The sequence below is a fragment of the Salvelinus namaycush genome, chromosome 9, assembly GCF_016432855.1.
Source record: "Salvelinus namaycush isolate Seneca chromosome 9, SaNama_1.0, whole genome shotgun sequence".
Lineage (NCBI taxonomy): Eukaryota > Metazoa > Chordata > Actinopteri > Salmoniformes > Salmonidae > Salvelinus > Salvelinus namaycush.
In genome coordinates, this window is record NC_052315.1 from 13,108,709 (window position 1) to 13,129,884 (window position 21,176).

General features: G+C 45.2%; 1 protein-coding gene across 2 annotated transcripts; it reads left to right on the forward strand.

Annotated features, from left to right (window-relative positions):
- The first annotated feature begins 164 nt into the window (after positions 1 to 164).
- LOC120053691 (mediator of RNA polymerase II transcription subunit 16-like) lies at positions 165 to 8,049 on the forward strand. Of its 2 annotated transcripts, XM_039000879.1 has the most exons (16): positions 165 to 205; positions 545 to 782; positions 977 to 1,084; positions 1,241 to 1,410; positions 1,885 to 2,166; positions 2,425 to 2,574; positions 2,726 to 2,831; positions 3,108 to 3,263; positions 3,622 to 3,842; positions 4,255 to 4,461; positions 5,294 to 5,504; positions 5,776 to 5,909; positions 6,374 to 6,566; positions 6,806 to 7,022; positions 7,284 to 7,367; positions 7,636 to 8,049. In XM_039000879.1, exons 2-16 carry the CDS (start codon positions 641 to 643, stop codon positions 7,760 to 7,762), a joined length of 2,508 nt encoding a protein of 835 aa, XP_038856807.1. In that variant the 5' UTR covers positions 165 to 205; positions 545 to 640; the 3' UTR covers positions 7,763 to 8,049. The 2 variants fall into 2 exon arrangements, with proteins under 2 accessions (XP_038856807.1, XP_038856808.1); XM_039000880.1 differs by lacking the exon at positions 165 to 205 and having other exon boundaries at positions 212 to 782.
- The last annotated feature ends 13,127 nt before the right edge of the window (positions 8,050 to 21,176 follow it).

Below are 21,176 nucleotides of genomic sequence, written 5' to 3' on the forward strand. Positions count from 1 at the left end.
TCATAGAAAAAGTAATATCCAAATAGTAAACATAATATGCTAGATGAAACGTGTCATTCATTTTCGATGAAATTGTGCTCTACCAAATACATTTCTAACGTTTTTACAAAATAATAAGGATGCAGGCAACTGAAAATACGTCTAAATTCGCTTGTCAGGGGTCCTACCGCACCATCTTTGTTTGTAACATTTTGTAGGATGAATGGTAAAGAGTAAATTTATTTAACGTTAGAGATTTAAAATCTCACCTACTACCTCTATAAATAAGACATTTAGCTAGATTATTAGAAGTTCGTCTGATGTAGTTGCTTCATGATTTGGTTCTAACGTACTACATGCTAACTGCTAGTTAGCTAACGTTAGCTCTATAAACCAGCTAATGGAAGTAGCAGCTAATGCGTTTTAGCTAGCTGTATACATATAACTACGTTTACTAACATAGTAGCTAACCTAACTAACATAGGTGACAGTGTTAGCTCGAAGAAGACTGATGCAAGTAACGTAAATTTGACATCGAATTCTGTGTGTCTTGTTTGTGATATAGCTGCAAAGTGCAATCAAGTACATGAAGGTGACTGATTGAACATTTCTCTGATTGGACAATGACACTTGCACAACCAGTGGAAAAGCATATGGTTGAATGATGGAGGTTGCCTATGTTTGTGAGTGGGAAAAGAGACCCAAGAGCAATCACTATCCTTCCATCCCACTGGTGTGTGCCTGGTCCTGCAGGAACCTTGTTGCCTTTACCACAGACCTAAAAAATGAGGAAGACGAGAAAGGTACACAAATGTGCTTGGTACTGATCTTGTGACCATTTTGTTGTGTGTAGCAAGAGCACAGTAGGAATGTGAAATGGAACAAATCACATTGCCAGTATCAGGTTTGATCCCATATATCCGAATATAATTTTGCATATGTAACTTGATTAGCAGAACATGCACTGCAGTGATCACAGTGATTTCCTTTATTTCAGAAGTCAGTCATATGGTCCACATCATTGACACAGAGCACCCATGGGATGTGTACTCCATTAACTCTGGACATGGCGAGGTCATATCCTGTCTGGAGTGGGACCAATCAGGTGGGTCAACATAGTAACAACACCAAAACCACCCTTAAAGGTGCAACTGCCCTATCAGTCCAAGTAGACTGATGTGGAACTCAATATAATGCCACGAAGTGTCCCTAGTGTATTGAGTTCAAATGTGTGTGAACGCATGACTACGTTCATTCATAGGTTCCAGGTTGTTGTCTGCTGATGGAGATGGGCAGATCAAGTGCTGGGCGATGGCAGATCACCTGGTGAACAGCTGGGAGAGTTCACTAGGGAGTGCAGAGGACGGAGACCCCATCATCGCTCTGTCCTGGCTGCACAATGGAGTTAAGCTGGCTCTGCATGTGGAGATGGTAATGGACCACCAGCTTGTTCTCATGTTCACACAGTCTACCAGCTCTTCTTAACTGTCTGTGTGGACCTATTGATTTATTACCATGTCAGTATTTTATAGACCAGTTTAAAGCTCTTTTTTTATTTGACATTTTAGTCATCCAGAGCGACTTACAGGAGCAACTAGGGTTAAGTGCCTTGCTCAAGGGCACATCAACAGAATTTTCATCTAGTCGGCTCAGGGATTCCAACCAGCAACCTTTCGGTTACTGGCCCAACGTTCTTAATCTCTAGTCTAAGCTACCTCTTGAGATAAGACAATACTGCATATGCCATTATTTGTCAGGGGGTGCAGTACACTGGCTGTGGAGCACTGCACATAACAGCATATAACAATATATACTAGGACATATAACTGTAATTTGCCACTTAGTTTGTTGAAATGTGCCACACCCCACTCTCTCTCTACCTCTCCTCCAATCTTCCTCCCCCAGTCGGGCTCCACCAATTTCGGTGAGAAATTCTCGCGGGTCAAGTTCTCACCGTCACTCACGCTGTTTGGGGGAAAGCCCATGGAGGGCTGGCTGGCAGTGACGGTGAGCGGCCTGGTCACCGTGTCCCTGCTGAAGCCCAACGGTCAGCTGCTCACAGCCAGCGAGAGCCTGTGTCGCCTGAGGGGCCGCGTAGCCCTGGCCGACATCGCCTTCACCGGCGGAGGTAACATTGTGGTGGCGGCCACGGATGGCAGCAGCTCATCACCTGTGCAGTTCTACAAAGTAGGTATTAGCTAGCGATGATATTACACAATTATTTTTGTTATTCTTATCATTACTGTCGCCTTGTCTCAGAAAAGTCTGGCAAATAATACTGTTCAAATGCTAATGCTTTTTATTTTCTTGTAAAGAGGGTTTACCATCCGATAATGTGAAGTTTTACTCCAACATAAGTTATTAAGTAGTGCTAGTATTGCAATAATATTATCACTGACTTGCCGTGAATTTAAATTTCCATTGTCTGCCCAACTCTACATCAAGGTATGCGTGAGCGTGGTCAACGAGAAGTGTCGCATCGACACTGAGCTGCTGCCCTCGCTCTTCATGCGCTGCACCACGGACCCGGTCAGGAGGGACAAGTACCCGGCTGTCACACACCTCAAGTTCCTCACCAGGGAGAACTCTGAGCAGGTGAGAGAGACACGGTGAACACGTTGCTTTCCAAGTGTCCTTTATTTTGAATTCTTTCCAGCTTTATCACTTACCAGTATGCCAAATGTGCATTCAAACAGTGTAGTGTTGTGTGTGTGTGGACTAAACCGTGATATTAATACTCTTTTAGGTGCTGCTGTGTGCCTCCAGTCAGATGGGCAGCATCGTTGAGTGCTGGTCATTGCGGAAGGAAGGCCTCCCTGTCAATAACATATTCCAACATCGTTCACCAGTAGGTAAGGCAGAGAACGATAAACCAAGGAAGAGCACACTCAACCCAATTATAAGTATTACTGTAGGTCACTTATAGGTGGCATCTCAATATTTTGAAGTTGTTTCCAATTGTTGTCCACTTTAAAGAACTGAACAGGTGACAGTAAATTCCCTTTTAGGCATCCTCCATTTTGTTTTCAGATCAATGCAGTTAAAGGAAAGGAGACAGTATATTATTCTACAATTGAGATGCCCCCATAAAGACACAACCCACAACCCTTTCCCCTCCATCCCCACAGTGGGCGAGAAACAGCCGACGATCCTTAAATGGCGCATCCTCTCGGCCACCAATGATCTGGACCGCGTGTCGGCCGTGGCTCTGCCAAAGCTGCCGATCTCCATCTCCAACACTGACCTAAAGGTGGCGTCGGACACCAAGTTCTGCCCAGGCCTCGGTATGTGCTGATGCCAAATAACCCGTCATTCCCCTCCGGATCTACTATTGAGCACTCCAGGTGGCAGCATACACCTTTACAGAATGGTGGTTTGCAGCTCTATTAAACCTACCAAAGAAAAAGTGGTTCTATGCTCAAGAAACATGTTAGGGAAGTGGTACCTACATGGATGTGTCCCACACAACATAGTGGTAACATGACACATTGATGCATAATGGCAGAGAAAGTGATGAGTGGAATGTTATACACTTACTGTGTTGCCCCTGTCTGTGCTGTTGGGGTCATTCTCAATGCCTCCCTCTGGAGATCAATAAAGTGAATTCAATTGTATGTGATTCTGTGTGGTGGTCCCTCCCAGGCCTGGCCCTAGCCTTCCACGACGGCAGTATCCAGATCCTCCACCGGCTGTCCCTTCACACCATGGGCGTGTTCTATGGATCCTCCTCGGGCTCCTCCCAGCGGCCCGGTGATGAGCCGGCCATAAAGCGGCAGCGCCCCGGCGGCCCAACCGTCCACTTCAAGGCCCTGCAGTTCTCCTGGACCTCACTGGCCCTGGCCGGAGTGGACAACCACGGCAAGGTGAGAGTGCAGCAATGCGTTGCGATCCGTTGACTGTGACCTTACATGTCTCACAGTACGATATCAGCACCTCATCCCCCTTTTATAAAGATGAGGAGAAGGCTACTCCGGATTTTAGGTTGTAAAGCTTAGATGGCTTAAGTTTTTGAAAAGGGAAAAAATGTATCGTTTTTTACCGTCAATGTCCCTTGAATACACACCCCAGCCATTGGTGTTAAATCTTACAGGAGTTTATGGTCTGCAGGCAATAATGTATGAAACAAATACAATAAATGTATCCTCTCTTACAACAACAAGCTATCCATGTCCTTATTCATGACTTTTGTGTCCGTCCCCGACCATCCCTCAGATATGAACAATATTTGTATCCATATTTTTCACATCTCTCTTTTGGCTCTTCTTACCTCCTCAGCTGCACATGATTCGTGTATCTCCATCCATGGGCCAGATGCTGGACATGAACACACTTCTGCGCCACCTGCTGTTCCTGCTGGAGTACTGCATGGTGACAGGCTACGACTGGTGGGACGTGCTGCTCCACGTGCAGCCTGGCATGGTCCATAACCTGGTGGAGAAGCTGCATGAGGAGTACATGAGACAGAACCAAGCCCTGCAGCAGGTAGGTGGACTGTGATGAGCCAGAACCAAGCTCTGCAGCAGGTAGGTGGACCATGATGAGCAAGAACCAAGCTCTGCAGCAGGTAGGTGGACCATGATGAGCCAGAACCAAGCTCTGCAGCAGGTAGGTGGACTGTGATGAGCCAGAACCAAGCTCTGCAGCAGGTAGGTGGACTGTGATGAGCCAGAACTAAGCTCTGCAGCAGGTAGGTGGACCATGATGAGCCAGAACCAAGCTCTGCAGCAGGTAGGTGGACCATGATGAGCCAGAACCAAGCTCTGCAGCAGGTAGGTGGACCATGATGAGCCAGAACCAAGCTCTGCAGCAGGTAGGTGGACTGTGATGAGCCAGAACTAAGCTCTGCAGCAGGTAGGTGGACCATGATGAGCCAGAACCAAGCTCTGCAGCAGGTAGGTGGACCATGATGAGCCAGAACCAAGCTCTGCAGCAGGTAGGTGGACCATGATGAGCCAGAACCAAGCTCTGCAGCAGGTAGGTGGACTGTGATGAGCCAGAACTAAGCTCTGCAGCAGGTAGGTGGACCATGATGAGCCAGAACCAAGCTCTGCAGCAGGTAGGTGGACTGTGATGAGCCAGAACCAAGCTCTGCAGCAGGTAGGTGGACCATGATGAGCCAGAACCAAGCTCTGCAGCAGGTAGGTGGACCATGATGAGCCAGAACCAAGCTCTGCAGCAGGTAGGTGGGCCATTATGAGCAAGAACCAAGCTTTCAGTCAGACAGACTGAAATCTGTTGAAAACAAATTTGTGACAATAGATGGAAGTGTTTTTGTTTGTTTGTTTTTCTAATATCCAGTATCTGTGTGTGGAAGGTGCTCTCGACACGTATCGTGGCGGTTAAGGCCTCCCTCTGTAAGCTGTCATCGGCCACAGCTGCGCGAGCCTGCGACTTCCACGCCAAGCTCCTCCTCATCGCCATAAGCTCCACCCTCAAGTCCTTGCTGAGACCCCACGTCCTCAACACTCCAGACAAGAGCCCCGGGGACAGGCTGGCAGAGATATGTTCCAAAAACACTGACACTGGTAGGAGGACTAGCATCACTACCATTTATACCTGTATAATCAATGAATAGACGGATCCCACTTCTGACACCAATTTCACTTAACGTGAGGCTGGAAAAATGTATTCTTGTCCGTTTTAACTGAATGGGACTTTTGTTATTGTTGAACAGACTGTAGGCTAAGGCTGCGTTGTTTGCCGTCCTATTAGCTTGCTAGTATCTACAGTGTGTGTGGTTTTTATTTTAAGACTTCAGTGATTCTGGTGAAGATTGACCTTCCACCCCCTCCGTAGATATCGATAAGGTGATGATCAACCTGAAGACGGAGGAATTTGTGCTGGACGGCCCCCCACTCCAGTCTCTGCAGCAGCTCATCCAATGGGTGGGAGACTTTGTGCTGTACCTGATGGCCAACCTACCCAATCAGGTGTTTTTTTATTTTTATAAATTGAGCTACCAATGTAGGCCTTTCACAACGTGCTGAAAAAGGGTGCGTTGTTACTCCAGAAATACTTTAATAAGATATGATATTGAAACAATGTAGTGTTCAATCAAATGTAGAGCTGGTGCTAGTAAAGTGTTCTTCTGTCTGTAGAGCCGGTGCTAGAATAGAGTGTTACTCTGTCTATGTCTGTCCTTCTGTCTGTAGAGCTGGTGCTAGAATAGAGTGTTACTCTGTCTATGTCTGTCCTGCTGTCTGTAGAGCTGGTGCTAGAATAGAGTGTTACTCTGTCTGTCTCTGTCCTTCTTTTGTATGTAGAGCTGGTGCTAGTATAGTGTGTTACTCTGTCTATGTCCTTCTATCTGTCTCTGTCCTTCTGTATATAGAGTGTTACTCTGTCTGTCTTTCTGTGCTGTCTACCTCTTGTTTTAACCCTTGTCCTGTCTCAGGGCTCCGTCGTGCGTCCCGGCTTTGGGTTCCTGCGCGACGGTTGGTCCCTGGGTATGCTGCGGGAGATGATGGTGATGATCCGCATCTGGGGCCTTCTGAAGCCTGGCTGCTTGCCCATCTACACGGCCACCTCGGACAACCAGGACAGCATGTCGCTGCTCTTCCGCCTGCTCACCAAGCTCTGGCTCTGCTGTAAGGATGAGGAGAACATGTGTATCTGTGGACTATATATTATGTGGATGTAGCTATGTGGGGTTAAATGTGCCAGAGATACCTTAAGTTATAACAGTGTCATCGGTCTGTGTCTGTCTGTATATCAGTCTACTCTGTCCATTCTTCTGTCAATGTGTCTATGCATCTGTTTAGACCTTACATCAATCTGTCTCTGTGTCTATGTGTACCTGGCCTTCACCCATGTATCCCCCTCCCAGCTCGGGACGAGGGCCACCCCCAGGAGCCAGATGAACCGCTGATAGACGAGTGCTGCCTGCTGCCCAGCCAGCTGCTGGTGCCCAGCATGGACTGGCTGCCCGTCAACGACGGCATCATCTGCAAGCTGCAGGGCAAGCACCCGCTGCGGCTTCAGTTTGGCAAGCCCTACAGCCTGCCGGGTCTCAACTCCACAGCCCAGGTGGAGGTCTTCTCCAGGTAAGAGTGAGGGCTAGATGGTATTCAGGGGAAAGGGTGTCTCTGCCACCGGGTAGGCTCTTTAGGGTTGGAAGTAGGTGTAGTGCTCTTGGCATTTGGCCCACTCTTGGCATTTGGCACACATGGCACTCAGTTGTCCTTTTGACATCTGTTTGTAGTAAATGTGCCTCGCCTTAATATTGCTAATATTTCAGTCAAAGCTCAGGTGAAGCCTTCCTGACAGATGCCATTGTTCAATATATTCATTGTGCGTGTATCTAGGAGCCCGGGGGTCCAGAGGATGGATCATCTACGTTGTCTCTACATGGGAGTCTGCCCCACAGAGGACAGCAAAGCCTGTACCAGGTCAGACACCACACCACTTCCTCTATGACCCATTCCCCAACACTTCCTGCTTTTCCTTCATTTTTATATTCTACCGCTTTACGTTTTCATTATTTTTAAGAACCTTTTTTTTTGTCCAAGTAACAATTAGAAGTTTTTCTTTTCCTGGTCTTGCTTTTTCAGTCTGACCATGTCTGTGTTGACATTCACTCTCTCTCTGCCTACCTTTCTTTTGGTGTCTTTCCACCTTTTTATTTCGCTCTCTCTTTCTCTCCCTCCCCCATCTCAGGTGTGGCTGTGTGACTATGCTCCGCTCGCCTAACAAGACCAACGCCATGAAGCAGTGGGAGCAGCGCTGGATCAAGAACTGCCTTTGCGGAGGCCTCTGGAGAAGGATCCCATCCACACTGTCCTGAGATCTGTCCAGAGACCACTATCACCGCAAACCCTGACCTCAGGTCAGCCTTTGGACACTAGCCTGCATGACACTGCTGCCTCTTAGCAGATCTCTTTGGGGGACAGGTGAAGTACTGGATATCCATACGGTTGTATTTCAAAGATCGCTGTTTGGAGAGGCGGTGATCATGCTGTCATTGGGGTTAAATGTGCCAGAGATACCTGTAAATAGGAACCACGTGCTTTTTATGTCTCTCTTTTTATATTCAAACCTGTGTCAAGAAAATAAACCTTATTTGGTGACCTTATGGTTGAGAGGTGTGGCTTTTCTCTTCAAATCCTATTTGAGATCTGGATGCGTTTGCTCATATTTTCATGTAAATATTGCATTCATGTCAATGGGAGATGATAATTAGGATTGGCCCTTGGTGGATGATTGTGTGTTTCGATGTAGTTAGAATGTGGCGACTCTAGAAGTCTATTGTGCATAGAGCCTAACCTGGCTTTAGTCTTGTCATGTGCACCAGGGATTAGACGAAGGAACTAGTAATAATAAGGATTAATTTAAAATGGGTTTTGTATCAAAATGCTGGATTTACGTCACACTCCGCGAAGAGATTCCATTTAATAAAAAAACACTAGAGATGTTCCAAACGCAAATTATTTTTGTCATCAAAAAGGAGGACCAAGGCACTCTTCATATAATTAATTAAAATGCCTTTATTGGTATGGCACGTTCAATGGAAACAAAGTTTTAAAACTCTGACGAGTTTTGGCTGCATGGCCTTCGTCAGGGAGTACAAATATATGATATTACAATGTCCTCCTTTGAACAGCTTTTTCCAATCAAACCTGATTTGAAGAGGGAGTGGTTACATAATTCATTGGACAACACCTAGTAAGCAATACTATTCACGTTAAAAAGTGAAATATGGGTGATGTTTTATGAAAAATGCATCAAGGCTAGAACCATCAGAACCCCTAGGAAGGTAGTTCTAACCTTGGATATGACTGGGCAAAATGTTAAGATTAGGAGAGCCATCTATTTTATAATACACTAGAACACAGCAATAATGTCTGATTGTGTAAGGGTCTTGTCTAAAGGACTGTCCTTTGCCCCCACATACTCAACTAATTCATTACAAAGATTGACCTATTTTGTTTCTACAGCAATCTACATCTGAAGGCCTGGTAGAAGCAAAACATCTCCAACTACAGACACCAGTGTTTCAGGTCAGGCGGTTTGTGTCCTCAAAAACAACGTCCACCTTTTGTCGCATTGTCCAGAATGCCACACTAAATACATTTACAAAGAAGGTGAATTGTGATGTGGAGAATCTGTTTAAGGGTCAAATGGACTCCAACCAAACACGGCGTAACCTTTCTAAGACAGAGAGGCATACATTTGAATCATTGTCCAAAAATGGACGGATTGTGGTTTAAGCAGACCAAGGTGGCGCTACAGTAGTGTGGAGTAAAGACAAATATGTGACAGAAGCCTACCGTAAATTAGACAATTGATGAACTCTACCAATCTCTTACCTTCAACCCTACAGAGGACCTAAAAACTGAATTGAAAGGGATCCTCACAGAAGCTAAGGAGAATAACTACATTTCAGACAATGAGTTAAAATTTATTTTCAATGGCAGTCTGCTTACGGCTTCTTTTTATCTTCTTCCAGAAGTCCACAAGAATCCTGAAAACCCCCAGGTAGACCAGTCACTAGTAAGGAAAGTCTGACAGAACCCATCTCCAAGTACATTGATTACTTTATTAGGCTGGGAGTGACAGCAGAAAAGGCTTTTCTTCAAGATACCACAGATGTGTTGAACGAAATTAAGGAATTGAACAAAATAATTCCTTTTTCGTCACCATGGATGTGGAGTCTATACACCACCATTGAACATGAACAAGGATTGGCAGCTATGCACCATTTCTTGAGTACCCGGCCTGAGACTGAGATACCTCCCACATAATTCATTGTATCATTGACTGAATTGTCTCACTGACCGTATTTTTTAACAAGTCAAAGGATGTGTCATGGGAGCTTGCTACAGCCCTTCCTACGCTGGTTTGTACTTGGGTAAATAGGAAAGTTACTTTATTTTGGATCCTTCTAAAAAACAGTTCTTTAACTGGATTGTAGGGTAGGGATGCTATATTGATGATGTTTGCCTGTTCTGGTCTGGCTCAGAAGATGAACTTAATTCCTTCCACTAACACCTTATCAGCATTAACCCTAACATCAAACGAACTATGGAGTACAATTAGGATAACATTCATTTTTTGGACCTTGACATCAGTAAAAATGACAGGTTACTTGCACACAATCTTTCGGAAGCCTACAGATGGGAATACCATTCTGAGGGCAGACAGCTTCCACCCCAAAAGGCTAAAAGAGAACATTCCATATGGCCTTGAACGAAAGTCTACTCAAATCAAATCAAAGTTTATTTGTCACGTGCGCTGAATACAACAGGTGTAGGTAGACCTTACAGTGAAATGCTTACTTACAGGCTCTAACCAATAGTGCAAAAAAGGTATTAGGTGAACAATAGGTAGGTAAAGAAATAAAACAACAGTAAAAAGACAGGCTATATACAGTAGCGAGGCTATAAAAGTAGCGAGGCTACATACAGACACCGGTTAGTCAGGCTGATTGAGGTAGTATGTACATGTAGATATGGTTAAAGTGACTATGCATATATGATGAACAGAGAGTAGCAGTAGCGTAAAAAGAGGGGGTGGTGGGTGGGACACAATGCAGATAGCACGGTTAGCCAATGTGCGGGAGCACTGGTTGGTCGGCCCAATTGAGGTAGTATGTACATGAATGTATAGTTAAAGTGACTATGCATATATGATAAACAGAGAGTAGCAGCAGCGTAAAAAGAGGGGTTGGGGGGGGGAACACAATGCAAATAGTCCAGGTAAACATTTGATTACCTGTTCAGGAGTCTTATGGCTTGGGGGTAAAAACTGTTGAGAGGCCTTTTTCTCCTAGACTTGGCACTCCGGTACCGTTTGCCATGCGGTAGTAGAGAGAACAGTCTATGACTGGGGTGGCTGGGGTCTTTGACAATTTTGGGCCTTCCTCTGACACCGCCTGGTGTAGAGGTCCTGGATGGCAGGCAGCTTAGCCCCAGTGATGTACTGGGCCGTACGCACTACCCTCTGTAGTGCCTTGCGGTCAGAGGCCGAGCAGTTGCCGTACCAGGCAGTGATGCAACCAGTCAGGATGCTCTCGATGTTGCAGCTGTAGAACCTTTTGAGGATCTCAGGACCCACGGCAAATCTTTTTAGTTAGCTGAGGGGGAATAGGCTTTGTTGTGCCCTCTTCACGACTGTCTTGGTGTGTTTGGACCAATCTAGTTTGTTGTTGATGTGGATACCAAGGAACTTGAAGCTCTCAACCTGCTCCACCACAGCCCCGTCGATGAGAATGGGGGCGTGCTTGGTCCTCCTTTTCCTGTAGTCCACAATAATCTCCTTAGTCGTGGTTACGTTGAGGGACAGGTTGTTATTCTGGCACCACCCAGCCAGGTCTCTGATTTCCTCCCTATAGGCTGTCTCGTTGTTGTCGGTGATCAGGCCTACCACTGTTGTGTCGTCTGCAAACTTAATGATGGTGTTGGAGTCGTGCCTGGCCATGCAGTCGTGGGTGAACAGGGAGTACAGGAGAGGACTGAGCACGCACCCCTTGGGAGCTTCAGTGTTGAGGATCAGCGTGGCAGATGTGTTGCTACCTACCCTCACCACCTGGGGGCTGCCCATCAGGAAGTCCAGGATCCAGTTGCAGAGTGAGCTGTTTAGTCCCAGGATCCTTAGCTTAGTGATGAGCTTTGAGGGTACTATGGTGTTGAACTCTGTGCTGTAGTCAATGAATAGCATTCTCACGTAAGTGTTCCTTTTGTCCAGGTGGGAAAGGGCAGTGTGGAGTGCAATAGAGGTTGCATCATCTGTGGATCTGTTTGGGCGGTATGCAAATTGGAGTGGGTCTAGGGTTTCTGGGATAATGGTGTTGATGTGAGCCATTACAACCTTTCAAAGCACTTCATGGCTACAGACGTGAGTGCTACGGGTCTGTAGTCATTTAGGCAGGTTGCCTTTGTGTTCTTGGGCACAGGGACTATGGTGGTCTGCTTGAAACATGTTGGTATTACAGACTTAATCAGGGACATGTTGAAAATGTCAGTGAAGACACCTGCCAGTTGGTCAGCACATGCCCGGAGCACACGTCCTGGTAATCCGTCTGGCCCCGCAGCCTTGTGTATGTTGACCTGTTTAAAGGTCTTACTCACGTCGGCTACGGAGAGCGTGATCACGCAGTTGCCTGGAACAGCTGATGCTCTCATGCATGCCTCAGCGTTGCTTGCCTCGAAACGAGCATAGAAGTGATTTAGCTCGTCTGGTAGGCTCGTGTCACTGGGCAGCTCTCGGCTGTGCTTCCCTTTGTAGTCTGTAATAGTTTGCAAGCCCTGCCACATAAGACGAGCGTCGGAGCCTGTATTGACGCTTTGCCTGTTTGATGGTTCGTCGCAGGGCATAGCAGGATTTCTTGTAAGCTTCCGGGTTAGAGTCCCGCACCTTGAAAGCGGCAGCTCTACCCTTTCGCTCAGTGCGAATATTGCCTGTAATCCATGGCTTCTGGTTGGGGTATGTACATACAGTCACTGTGGGGGGGACGTACCGCTTTCAAGCGGTACGTGGAATGCACTTATTGATAAAGCCAGTGACTGATGTGGTGTACTCCTCAATACCATCGGAAGAATCCCGAAACATGTTCCAGTCTGTGATAGCAAAACAGTCCTGTAGTTTAGCATCTGCTTCATCTGACCACTTTTTTATAGCCCGAGTCACTGGTGCTTCCTGCTTTAATTTTTGCTTGTAAGCAGGAATCAGGAGGATAGAGTTGTGGTCAGATTTACCAAATGGAGGGCGAGGGAGGGCTTTGTACGCGTCTCTGTGTGTGGAGTACAGGTGATCTAGAATTGTTTTCCCTCTGGTTGCACATTTAACATGTTGATGGAAATTTGGTAGAACTGATTTAAGTTTCCCTGCATTAAAGTCTCCGGCCACTAGGAGCGCCGCCTCTGGGTGAGTGGTTTACTGTTTGCTTATTTCCTTATACAGCTGACTGAGTGCGGTCTTAGTGCCAGCATCTGTTTGTGGTGGTAAATAAACAGCCACGAAAAGTATAGCTGAAAACTCTCTAGGCAAGTAGTGTGGCCTGCAATTTATCACAATATACTCTACTTCAGGCGAGCAAAATCTAGAGACTTCCTTAGATTTCGTGCACCAGATGTTGTTTACAAATATGCACAGACCGCCCGCCCTCGTCTTACTGGAGGCCTGGTTCGTGGCGCTGGCACCGGAGGACTGGTGCGAGGGGCTGCCACAGGAGAGCTGGTGCGTGGGGCTGCCACAGGAGAGCTAGTACGTGGGGCTGCCACAGGAGGTGCAGGACTAGGGAGGCGCACACGAGGCCTGGTGCGTGGGACTGGCACTGTCATTACCAGACGGTTAGCACGCACCTCAGGACGAGTATGGAGAGCTGACTCAGATAACATCAAATCCCGGACACGCTCCGTCGGGCGGATGTCGTGCCTCATGCACCAACACAGCAACTCCCTCATTTCACTCTCCTCCAATTTCCCCATTAATTCCTTCACAGTCTCTGCTTCACTCCCCTTGCTCACCTCCAATTCCACCCCGACTGGCTCTGGTTCCATCTTCGGCTCCTCACGGTAAGCACGGGAAGTTGGCGCAGGTCTCCTACCTGAACTCGCCACACTCCCCGTGTTCCCCCCCAAATACATCTTTGGGGCTGCCTCTCAGGCTTCCAGCCGCGCTGCCGAGCTAGCTCCTCATAATGCCGCCTCTCGGCTTTCGCTGCCTCCAGCTCTGCCTTGGGGCGGTGATATTCACCCGGCTGTTCCCATGGTCCCTTGCCCTCTAATATTTCCTCCCAAGTCCATTGCTCCACAAAGCGCTGTTCCTTCCTTTCACGCTGCTTGGTCCGGTTGTGGTGGGTTATTCTGTCACGTTCGTCGTTTGGATGATGAGAGAAGGACCAAGGCGCAGCGTGATACGAATACATTCTTCTATTTATTTAACGAAACGAAGAACACTTAAACAAACTATGCAAAACAACAAACGAACGTGAAGCTATATATTAAACAAGTGCTTACACAGGCAACTTACATATAGACAATAACCCACGAAATCCCTAAAGAATATGGCTGCCTAAATATGGTTCCCAATCAGAGACGATGATAAACAGCTGCCTCTAATTGAGAACCAATCTAGACAACCATAGGCATACAAACACCTAGACTAGAAAACACTCCATAAACATACAAAACCCCTAGACAAGACAAAACACATAAATCCCCCATGTCACACCCTGACCTAACCAAAATAATAAAGAAAAACAAAGATAACTAAGGCCAGGGCGTGACAGATGCTGCCACCCCCGTGCTTCACGTTTGGGATGGTGTTCTTCGGCTTGCAAGCCTCCCCCTTTTTCCTCCAAACATAACGATGGTAATTATCGCCAAATAAGTTATATTTTTTTTCATCAGACCAGAGGACATTTCTCCAAAAAAGTACGATCTTTGTCCCCATGTGCAGTTGCAAACCATAGTCTGGCTTTTTTATGGTGGTTTTGGAGCAGTGGCTTCTTCCTTGCTGAGCGGCCTTTCAGGTTAGGTCGATATAGGACTCATTTTACTGTGGATATAGATTATTTTGTACCTGTTTCCTCCAGCATCTTCACAAGGTCCTTTGCTGTTGTACTGGGATTGCAATTTTCGCACCAAAGTACGTTCATCTCTAGGAGACAGAACGCGTCTCCTTCCTGAGCGGTATGACGGCTGCGTGGTTCCATGGTGGTTATACTTGCTTACTATTGTTTGTACAGATGAACGTGGTACCTTCAGGCGTTTGGAAATTGCTCCCAAGGATGAATCAGACTTGTGGAGGTCTACAATTTTTTTTCTGAAGTCTTGGCTGATTTCTTTTGATTTTCCCATGATGTCAAACAGAGGCACAGAGTTTGAAGGTAGGCCTTGAAATACATGCACAGGTACACCTCCAATTGACTCAAACGATGTCAATTAGCCTATCAGAAGCTTCTAAAGCCATGACATCATTTTCTGGAATTTTCCAAGCTGTTTAAAGGCACAGTCAAATTAGTGTATGTAATCTTCTGACCCTGTGGAATTGTGATACAGTGAATTATAAGTGAATTAATCTGTCTGTAAACAATTGTTGGAAAATTACTTGTGTCATGCACAAAGTAGATGTCCTAACCGACTTGCCAAAACTATAGTTTGTTAACAAGAAATTTGTGGAGTTGTTGAAAAACTAGTTTTAATGACTCCAACCTAATTGTATGTAAACTTTCAACTTCAACTGTACGTAAGGTCCCTCAGTCGAGCTGTGAATTTCAAACACAGATTCAACCAGAAAGACCAGGGAGGTTTTCCAATATCCCACAAAGAAGGAGACCTATTGGTAGATGGGTAAAAAAAACTGACATTGAATATCCCTTTGAGCATGGTGAAGTTATTAATTACACTTTGGAAGTTGTATCAATACACCCAGTCACTACAAAGATACAGGCGTCCTTTCTAACTTAGTTGCCGGAGAGGAAGGAAACCGCTCAATGATTTCACCATGAGGCCAATGTTGACTTTAAAACAGCAACAGAGTTTAATGGCTGTGATAGGAGAAAACGGAGGATGGATCAACAACATTGTAGTTACGCCACAATACTAACCTAAATGACAGAGTGAAAAGAAGGAAGAGAAGGAAAAATATTCCAAAACATGCATCCTGTTTGCAATAAGGCACTAAAGTAAAACTGAAAAAAATGTGGCAAAGAAATAAACATTATGTCCTGAATACAAAGCATTATGTTCAGGGAAACACATCACTGCGTACCACTCTTCATATTTTCAAGCATGGTGGTGGCTGCATCATGTTATGGGTATGCTTGTCATTGGCGAGGAATAGGGAGTTTTTTTTAAATAAAAAGGAACGGAATAGAGCTAAGCACAGGCAAAATCCTAGAGGAAAATCTGGTTCAGTCTGCTTTCCAACAGACACTGGGAGAAAATTTCACCTTTCAGCAGGACAATAACCTAAACCACAAGGCCAAATATATACAGACTTACCAAGACGACATTGAATGTTCCTGAGTGGCCTAGTTACAGTTTTAACTTAAATCGACTTGAAAATCTATGGCAAGATTTGAAAATGGCTGTCTAGCAATGATCAACAACCAACTTGACAGAGCATTAAGAATTGTAAAAATAATGTGCAAATATTGCACAATCCAGATGTGCAAATCTCTTAGAGACTTGTGCAGAAATACTTGCAGCTGTAATCACTGCCAAAGGTGTTTCTAACATGTATTGACTCAGGGGTCTGAATACTTATGTAAATGAGATATTTCTGTTTTAATTTTCAATAAATTAGCAAACATTTCTAAAAACATGTTTTCACTTTGTCATTATGGGGTATTGTGTGTAGATGGGTGAAAGAAAAACATATATATAATCAGTTTTGAATTCAGGAATAAGTCAAGGGGTATGAATACTTTCTGAAGGCTTTGGATGTCTCTTAGAGAAAATAATGACTGGAGTGATCTAGTAGAGATAACATTAGGGATAATTGGGTGTCTGGTATTAGGCCTAGGTGGTATAAAGACGAGAGAAATTAGTATCTACGGTAGATAGTAGTCATCTGATTTTCAGGGTTAAATTGGTATCATGGGCCCTACAGCAGGGTGCAACATTACAGAATGGTGAGATACTGTATGTACTCGGTAGAACAGATATAAAGCTTTCATGTTGTAGAGTTGGAAATTGGGTCAACTCAATTCATGTTATTTTTATCTGCCTCATTCTGAACGTTGGAATATGAATCTCTTGTATAGAGCTTTTTTCAGGGTTACATGGAAGTTTGGAATCCATCTGGGGACGAGCCTCTCCATACAGTTGTGCCTCAGCCGAGCCTTTCGCCAAATACAATTCTTGAGGTGGAGTAACTCTGCAAGATCACAGTCGAACCAGGGGCTGATTCTCATTTTCTTTATGAGGGCGTGTTTGTCAACAATACTACTGAAAATATATTAAAAAAATAAGGTCCAAGCGTCTTCGACAGAGGGGATCAAGCTGATTCTATACCATTTTACAGAGGCCAGTTCATGAAGGAAGGCTGGCTCATGAAAGTTTTTTAGCAAGCGTCTATGACAAATCAGGACAGGTCGTTTCACTGAGCAGCCATTACAAACACAGGCTGTAAAACAGTGATCACCAAGGTCATTACAGAAAACACCAGACTGATACCTCTCAGGATTATTTGTGAGGATAGCATCGAGGAAAGTAGCCATTTCTGGATGTTTGGAGTCATACCTTGTGGGATTGGTAATAATCTGAGGAAGATGTAAGGAGTCCCATTGTTTTAGGACTTGGTCAGGTAGTTTAAGCATGTCCCAGTTTAGGTCACCTAGCAGGACAAATTCAGACTTAGTGTAAGGGGCCAGGAGAGAGCTTAGGGCAGGTAGGGTACAGGCCGGTGCTGATGGAGGACGATAGCACCCAGCAACAGTCAACAAAGAGCTATTTGAAAGTTTAATGCTTAAAACCAGCAAATCAAATTGTTTGGGGACAGACTTGGTGGAGACATCGAGCACTGAAGGTGATCCTTGGTAAAGATTTACCACTCTCCCACCTTTGGAAGATCTGTCTTGCTGAAAAAGGTTATAACCAGAAAGGTTAACATCAGTATTCAAAACACTCTTCCTTAACCACGTCTCAATAATGACCAACACATCTGGATTGGAGCTGTGAACCCACACTTTCAATTGATCCATTTTAGGTAATAAGCTTCTAGTGTTAACGTGCAGAAAACCCAGGCTTTTGTGAGAGCAGTATGGGGTCATGTGGGCAAGCAGTTTGGTGATGTCAAATTTGTGAACAGAGCGCCCCATGGTGGTGTTGGGGTTATGTTATGGGCAGGCATAAACTATGGTTAACGAACACAATTGCATTTTATCGATGGAAATTTGAATACACAGAGATACTGGGACGAGATCCTGAGGTCCATTGTTATGCCATTCATTCGCCACGATCACCTCATGTTTCAGCATGATAATGCACGACCCCATGTCGCAAGGATGGCTGGCCCTCACTACATATCTGTCACCAAACTCACTGGCTCCAGGTAATCTATAAGTCTTTGCTAGGTAAAGCCCTGCCTTATCTCAGCTCACTGTTCACCATAGCAACACCCACCCGTAGCACGCGCTCCAGCAGGTACTGTATATTGCACTGGTCATCCCCAAAGCAAACACTTCCTTTGGCCGCTTTTCCTTCCAGTTCTCTGCTGCCAATGACTGGAACGAATTGCAAAAATCTCTGAAGCTGGATTTTTGCTTATATCTCTTATATCGCTTATATCTCCCTCTCTAACTTTAAGGATTAGCTGTCAGAGCAGCTTACCGATCACTGTATCTGTACACAGCCAATCTGTAAATAGCACACCCAACTACCTCATCCCCATATTATTACTTACCCTCTTGCTCTTTTGCACCCCAGTATCTCTACTTGCACATCATCATCTGCACATCTATCACTCCAGTATTAATGCTAAATTGTAATTATTTTCGCCTCTAGGGCCTATTTATTGCCTTACCTCCCTACTCTTCTACGTTTGCACACACTGTACATATATTTTTCTATTTTTCTTTTCTTTTGTGTTATTGACTGTACGTTTGTTTATGTGTAACTCTGTGTTGTTGTTTTTGTCGCACTGCTTTGCTTTATCTTGCTCCGTCGCAGTTGTAAATGAGAACTTGTTCTCAACTGCCCTACCTGGTTAAATAAAGGTGAAATAAAATAAAAATGATTTGTACACAATTCCTGGAAGCCTAAAATGTCCCAGTTCTTCCATGGCCTGCATACTCACCAAACACCCATTGAGCATGTTTGGAATGCTCTGGATTGATGTGTCTGACAGAGTGTTCCAGTTCCCGCCAATAGCCAGCAATTTCTCACCGCCATTGAAGAGGAGTGGGACAACATTCCACAGGCCACAATCAACAGCCTGATCAGCTCTATGCAAAGGAGAGTTTGCATGAGGCAAATGGTGGTCACACCACATATTGACTATTTTTCTGATCCACGCCCCTACTTTTTTTTAAGGTATCTGTGACCAACAGATGCATATCTGTATTCCCAGTCATGTGAAATCCAAAGATTAGGGTCTAATGACTGATTTCCTTATATGAACTGTAACTCAGTAAAATATTAGAAATTGTTGCATGTTGTGTTTATATTTTTGTTCAGTGTAGTAAATACACAATTTGGCCAGATCAATGTGTCTTATATGGCGAGTAAGGAGTCTAGCCTGACCTAGCTGCTAGCTGCACTAATGACCCAGCAGGCCCTGATGCTGTGTGTGTGTGTGTGTGTATGTGTGTGTGTGTGTGTGTGTGTGTGTGTGTGTGTGTGTGTGTGTGTGTGTGTGTGTGTGTGTGTGTGTGTGTGTGTGTGTGTGTGTCTGACTGCAAGGAGGTTCCCTTGAGGGTCCACTGCTACCAACTAAAGACAGAAGGACCTCGAACGTGGCCTGACCACGACCTCAATCATCGAGAGAGAGAGAGAGAGAGAGAGAGAGAGAGAGAGAGAGAGAGAGAGAGAGAGAGAGACTGTACTGCATCCCCTTTGTAAATTGCAAAGCCTCTTCATTAAGTGAACCGAGGTCCTCTGGCTCGGAATGACACTTAAACACCATCTCCATTCCCCACTGCACTGTGACGCATTTCCCTGTGTCTGCATTGAGCGTGGGTGTCAGTGCAGATATGAGGCTTTTCACGCTGGCAGGCAGGCAGAGTGATGCAGTGGATGACACACCACCAGACATGACATTTGGATCCGTTTCTGGGTCCTGCTCACACAGGCACAGGTACAATGTGCCGCCATTGCTCCTGTGTCTAAACTCGTGTAGGAGAGCCAGTGTTATGTGAATGATAGAGTGCTGTGTTATGCTGAGTTTCTGACACATGTATTATTAGTCATTTATGACCGTGAGACTCCATCTGCTCGCTCCTGTTGTAACGCTAAGCTTGTCAGGGACAAATTTGCCGAGATATCGGTAGGTGTTCTCAGAAGGTATAGCCTATTGTTAATTATTTGCATGTGAAGTGATTGACTATACAGAGATAGTAGTAAAACAAAACTCCCATTTATAATATCTGTATAATAAGGAGCATGGAGCTAAACCAGGACTGTGGGGAATGTGTTGCAGGCACAGGCAGTGTATAGTAAAGGATGGAATGCTGGTACACTCTTAGAAAAAATGGTCCCAAAAAGCTTCTTTGGCTTTCCCCATAGGAGAACCCTTTTGGGTTCCATGCAGAATGGTTTTGTCTAGAAGGGATACAGCTTTAGTCAAAATTGACTTTTCGTAGCAAGTTTAGGAGAACTTACGCAGCAAGGAGGATTAATGTAGCAGGTTAGGAGCACTAGGTTAAGGTTAGGAAAAGTGTTAGGTTTAGAGTTGATGCCAAATTTGACAAAAGCTGTATCCCATCTAGACATCACCATGTAGAACCCTCTGGGGAAAGTCTTCTACGTGGATCCAAAACAGGTTCTTCAAAGGGTTCTCCTAGCCAAAGAACCCTTTAATGCTCTAGATAGAACCTTTTTTCAAAGAGTGTAGGCCTATATCATATTCTTCCAAGCAAGCACTCTAGGCTAATGCAAGCACAGCTTCAGTGGACAATGCTGTGTAGCATGCGGTGCTATAGGATAGGAGGATAGTTTTCATTGAAAGGCAGTGAGTGTCTGTGGCAATTACCTGATTAGTGAGAGAAGCTTTAAAAATAGACCTGCTGCACAGATGCGTGTTTGTGGTCCCAAACAAAGTCCTTCGAGTGTAAAGCTTTTTTTATTTAACTAGGCAAGTCAGTTAAGAACAAATTCGTATTTACAATGACGGCCTACTGGGCTTACAGTGGGTTAACTGCCTTGTTCAGGGGCAGAACGATTACTGGCCCAACGCTCTAACCACTAGGCTACCTGCCACCCCCAAAAAAGCTACAACAGAGTATCCACATAAAGCCCCTTACAATATGAATTTGAGAGAGAGAGAGAGGTGCTTGGCTTAGTGCCAGTAATCATTTTGCGTACTGTGTATTTGTGTATATTTAGGTGCAGGAGCTCCACTATACTTTTTAACTAGCATTCTATAAGAGGAACAGGAACTCAAGCAGTAGAACATTTGAGGTGCCAGTACTCTGCTCAGGTGAGCTCCTGCCCAAGTCAAGCACTGCGAAAGAGAGAAGGGAGAGTGATAGAGAGCATGCATGAAGGCAGACAGACACCATGTGTCCTTTTAAATGATGCTGGGGGAAGAAACCG